Genomic DNA, 5,841 nt, shown 5'->3' on the forward strand with positions numbered 1-5,841 from the left:
TTTTAATATGGAGTACATACGGACTAACCTGAGTGAACGAACACACTAAAACATATACATCAGATTCACAAAAAAAAAATTAGAACATCTTACATTGACGGAGACGAAGCATCAGAGGCTACGCCTATCATATTGCGATTTTATGTCCTCATATTTGTTGTTGAGTATATTGCTAGAACTAGAATCATCTTTTGTTAGGCTCACTCTCATATTTCACGACATTATCTGAAATTGCTAAGTAATAAATAAATTTTGTAATTGTACGCATTCACCCTCCCGTCTACGTCCATCTCGATCCTTTCAATGTGCCACATGTGCGCCCCCACAACCACCACCAGCACCAGAGAGCATGGCCCCCGCCATAGAGCCGTCGAGCTTGCGCAGCGTTGGATCCTATCACCACCATTGGCGAGGGAGGGCGCTACCTCATCAAGCTCCAACGACAGCGACAGCCAGGGAGGGTGCCGAAGGAGGGGGTTGTCGGTTGTGGGAGGGATCTTGATGTGAGCTTGGGATTGTAGCCATGTCCTAGTGTATAAGGTTTGGTGTGCTATCAATGTCATGAGAGTCGAGCAGTGACCAGTTGGTTAGAGCACACGTCCAGAGCTCAGTCAACCATGTCTAAGACTCAGTCCGGCTATCTGCCTCGCTTCTTAAGGTACGACAGCTATTGAGCACATTTTTCCTAGCAGTGTCAGTTGAGCTGAAATACTTTGGATAATAATGTTAGTGTATTTTTCCGCGTCTTATGTGCTTTTATTGATGTTTGTTAAACAACAACCAAGGCCTGATGTATTTTTCTATGGTTTGGCTAATGCTCGACAACTGAAAACTGTGGGAGGAGGAAAATGATGCCAATCCAACGACTCGGGCGAACTGAAATATAAGAAGAATCAAACAACTTAGCATAGGTGGTCCCATTCTTGCAAGGCTTCCTCAAAAAAAATTGGTGAGAAGATTTTCTTCAATTTAATCCTTCACTAGTTAATTGCCCCGTGTGTTACAACATGAGTAAACATACTTTAGTGATTCAATAGCAATTACGAGTGGCTCAACGGAGACATTGCTAGTGCCTTTTACTTTCCTATGGCTCATCCCATATCGACGTCATCGAGTATGGTCAAAACATGAATATGATCAAAAGGGAACGAGATATTTTAGGAGGAACCCACATAAATAATACTTTACTTAAATTAAGGTGATCCTTGCTTGAGGTATTTAACCAGACTACGCATGCTATTGTCAAATAATAAAAGAACGATGCACTTTATAATTAATGTAATTATTCTCTCCAATGCTAGATGATATGTCCGCACGAATCTCAGAGCAGGGCCGTTGTGACGTCAGGTTTTGAACTAGTTAGATGGCAACATGGCAGTTTAACCATGATGGCATTTTTTAGAAAAGAAAACGTGACTTTTTAACCTTGATGGCATTTTTATATTAAGAGATGACATTTTTTATTAAGAGATGGCTTTTTTGTTTATTAAGAGATGACATGTTTATATTTTAGGAGATGGAATTTTTATATTTTAGGAGATGTCATTTTTATTTTAGTAGATGGCGTTTTTTATTATTAAGAGGTGGCATTTTTATATTAAAAGATGGCATTTATTTTTTGTACTGCCACTTTTTGTTTTTTGTTACACGGAGGTTTTGGATGGTGACTAAGAAGGTGGCAACTTTGTGGCGTTTTCATTTAACGTTGCAATTTTAAATAAAATAAAAATACTTTAACTAAGTCATTTTGGGTCTCAGAGGCGCCCTGGCTCGCCCCCGGCAAAAAACTTTGTGGCGTTTTTAATGAAATGTGTAGGACACGAAAAGGAAAGTATCGAATCAATTCAGATTATTCAAGTAATTCTGTATACATTGGTTTTTGTTTTGTTGAGCACAGGTTGAGATTACCAGAAAATGTACAGAAAACCAAGCAGAAATGGTGTGAGGAGGAAAAAACCGGAGGAGAAGGCGTTTCGATTTAGTTTGCACCAGTTTCCTTATTCGTAGTAATATCTTATGATTTTTTTTTCACACAAAAAAAGTTTGTGAACGAAGGTTGAGAGTTTTGCATAAATCTGAGTGTGAAAGGTTTGATCCCAAACCTACTGGTTTTGGGGTAAAAAGCTCTACAAGACCAACACTGCTCCAGCGAAGAAGTCTGACGCACCATGGGCAGATAAGGCGCGCGCCACTCCCACCACACGCAGGGCGTCCAAGAAAAACCCCATCGTCCGGCATGGGGACAGCAGTGCTGCCCGTCGCCCACAAGCTCTCGCTCGCCTCCCCCTTCCTCCCGCGCCACCGCCGGGCCTGCCGTCCCCCCGCCCAGCAGCACTGCCGGCGCCGGCGCCATGGGGCCGTGGTGGCGTACATGGAGCCGGACCCGAACTCGCCGGCGGCCATCCTGGGGCGCATCGTCGGGGCCCTCCCCGTGGTGGGCCTCGTGGCGCGCATCCTGAGCGACGACGGCGGCGTCGGCGGCGACACCGTCGACTTCGCCGAGTTCCGGCGCCGCGTCAGCAAGAAGTGCACCGTCATGGACTCCCAGGCCTTCTACGACTTCAACGACCGCCGCGGCAAGGTGCGCCTTCCTAATCCTACATGCCCGGCTCCTTTCCGAACCGTGGCGGCGAGTCATTGATTTGCCGCGTGCGTGCGTGCGCGCGCAGGTGGGAGACCCCTTCTACGTCCTGCTCTGCTGCTGGCTGGCCGCCATTGGCGCCGGGCTGCTGAAAACGGAGGAGATCCTGGAAGGCGTGGCCCGGCTCCGCATGTCCAACGACATCGAGTACGAGGAGGAGACCTTCCTCGACATGATGAAGATTGCAAGGGAGGTAAGTAAAGCACTCGAACATCCACCACATCAAACTCTTTCAGTTTCAGTGCCATGAATCCCTGACCCCTGAGCTGAACGAAACGGACCGCAATGGGTGCAGAAACGGGCCAAGTCGAAGAGCCAGGCGCCGGTGATACCGATGGAGGCGCGGGCGGAGAAGGCGCTGGAGGCCATCTACGTGTGCTGCTTCGGGCAGGACATGGTGGAGCCGGAGGACGAGCGGCTGCTGTGCACCATGCTGAACGCGGTGTTCCCGTCGGTGGGGAGGCCGGCGGTGGAGAGGATGGTGTCCACCATGGCCGAGCAGGTGGCCTCCGGCGAGAGGAGGGGCCCCGGCGCCAAGGTGGTGCCCAAAGACGTGGCGCAGCGGCAGCTCAAGGACCTCGAGTTCCTCAAGCAGAACAAGCTGGACTCGATATGAGGAGGGGAACGTCATTTTTGGCAGGTAGATCCACGGAGGAATGAGAATGAATTTTGATGTAGCCACGGTACGTAGGAGGAACCAGCTGCCATCGATCATACTGTTGCAAGCAACGCGATTTACACGGTCGAGTCCGTGCCTGCTATGTGCTATCTCCCCTATTGCGGTGTTCTTGCAGTGTGATATGAGTGGCACTAGCACATCAGAATCTTCAATCTTGTAAGATGGCACAAGATTTGACTCGTGCTCCTTAAAAAGAATGTTACCAGCTGTGACACATTCTCGATTACATGTTAATGATAGCATTTGCAATTTGTCACTAGTCCGGTCAAAAAAAAAAACTTGTCACTAGCAACTATGTTCGCTAACTCTGCCTATGTTTTCTAGGCATAGCCGGTCCCAAGTCCGGGTAAAGGAGGAGAGTTGTGATAGTCTTGGCGAGCCAACATAAAAACTAGCCGGTCCCATGGGTATGAAACTCAATTGAGCGAGAGTAGTACTAGGATGGATGACCTCCTGGGGAGTTCTCGTGAAAGGGTTTCATATCTAAGGGTTGTGATAGGTTTGGCGAGCCAACGTAAAAACTAGCCAGTTCTTTGGGTATAAAACCCATTTGGGTGAAAGTAGTACAAGGATGAGTGACCTCCTAGGAAGTCCTCGTGAAAAGGTTTCATATCTAGCCTACCCCAACTTGTTTGGGACAAAAGGCTTAGTAAGTAAGTAGCAATTATGTTCGCTAAGAAAGAAAAGGTAGAAAATCATTGCTAAATTAGCTATACTAGCAAAAGGGTCTGTGCATTGCAACGGGAAAAAATCATAATCTCCAATGGTCATGACCACAATTTCCTGCATCACCGAAATACACAATCACTCTCAATTTCGTGAAATCATGAAAAAAAATTCAAATCATAACATTTTCTTGAACTCGTGAACATTTTTTAAATTCGTAACACTTTTACATTTTTTTGCACATTTTCTAAAATTAAGAACTTTTTTTGGATTCATGAACATTTTATACTATTTGCAAATATTTTCTTAAACAGTTTTCTTGAATGCATGAACATTTTTCTGGAAATTGATGGAATATTTTGAAATTCATGAACATTTTTTGATTTAACGAGCATTTTATGAAATGCATGATCAATTTTTGAATCAGTGAAGATTTTATGAATGAATAAACTATTTTGTAAGTCACGAACAATTTTCAAATTTTTAGGATATTTTTCCATTCATGAACATTTTTTGAATTGGGAAATTTTTGTTCAATTTCATTATTATTTTTAAATACACAAACTTTTTCAAAGATCATGATTTTTTTTTATTTCCTGAACATTTGTTCTCAAAATTCCGAACATTTTTTGTGTAAGCATACATTTTTTTTGCAAAATCGCGAATATTTTCTGAATCCACAATTTTTTAAATTCATTAAACATTTTTTCAAAATTCTCATTCTTTTTCTAACTTTTTTGAAGAACCAAATTATTTAAAATAGAAAAAACCGAAAAAAGAAAAAGATATAGAAAAAATAAATTTGAAAAAACAGGCTGCCCGGACGTGAGGCGGCCCAAAACGGGCATGCTATTTGTTCTCCCAGCGCGCAGGGCATAGTATAGGAGGTCCCTACTGCACTGGCCGGCCCACGCGGGGGTTTCCCCTACGTAAAACGTTTTTTATCACTTATAGGTGGCATTGGTGTGTAATATTTTGTAGCTTTGGGGTAATTCCGCGACATACTGCGAGAAGCAATAACCCCTTTATTATTACTTATAGATGTGGCATGCACATTTGTCCATGAATTTTTACATAATTTCGTGCTTGGTTTTATTATTTATACGAATTACTTGATTGAACATAATGCTGATTTATAATGGCTACGTGCATCCTTTAGATGCATAGGCAGTTTATAGCATCTCCTTGGCGTAGCCATTTCTCCCCCAAGGACTGTCTGAACTCCCCCAAACTCAGTCCATATGTGAGGAAGGAATGGAATTATCCAGACTGTCCATCAGGTCAGTCCAGACCTGCGGTCCTCACCCCCAAAACCGCACCTCCCTAGCCACCTCTCCTATCTTCCTCCCCAACCCACGCTTGTTTCCCACCCCCAACACTGTTCTTCACTACCCGCCTCTCTTGTAGTCGTTCCCCATTGCTTCGTCACTGTTCTTCGATGTAGCTCCTCCGGGCGCGAACACCTGGAGCTATGAATGCCAATAGTTCAAGAAAATGCTCCCTAGACCGAGGTAATTTTTTACCCCCTATGCATATTTAGGATCAATGTTATGATGCGATGGCTCATTGTGATGCATATTTAGGATAAATTTATGATGGGTATGATCAACAATGGTAAATGCCTCCAACATTTGACATTGGTGATCGGATTAGCTGATGTATGATGTTGGGGAACCATCTCAAACCAAAAAGGCGACACAGAGAGGTAGTACATACACCACAAAGGAATATGTGGTGGTGTGCCATGCTTCGTTGTGAATTAGCATGGAATAGACAAAACCGGTTTGAAATATTTATCGAGAGTTCATGACCACTTCAATGAGTTTGACAACTACACACCGCATCAAATTGCAAA

General features: G+C 44.1%; 1 protein-coding gene across 1 annotated transcript; it reads left to right on the forward strand.

Moving 5' to 3' along the window:
• Positions 1-2,169: 2,169 nt before the first annotated feature.
• On the forward strand, positions 2,170-3,554 carry LOC119349094 (photosystem I assembly factor PSA3, chloroplastic-like). The gene is made up of 3 exons (XM_037617103.1): positions 2,170-2,581; positions 2,670-2,834; positions 2,937-3,554. The coding sequence occupies exons 1-3, from the start codon at positions 2,237-2,239 to the stop codon at positions 3,255-3,257; spliced, it is 831 nt and encodes a 276-aa protein (XP_037473000.1). The 5' UTR covers positions 2,170-2,236; the 3' UTR covers positions 3,258-3,554.
• Positions 3,555-5,841: the final 2,287 nt, after the last annotated feature.

The sequence above is a fragment of the Triticum dicoccoides genome, chromosome 1B (genome assembly GCF_002162155.2).
Source record: "Triticum dicoccoides isolate Atlit2015 ecotype Zavitan chromosome 1B, WEW_v2.0, whole genome shotgun sequence".
NCBI lineage: Eukaryota > Viridiplantae > Streptophyta > Magnoliopsida > Poales > Poaceae > Triticum > Triticum dicoccoides.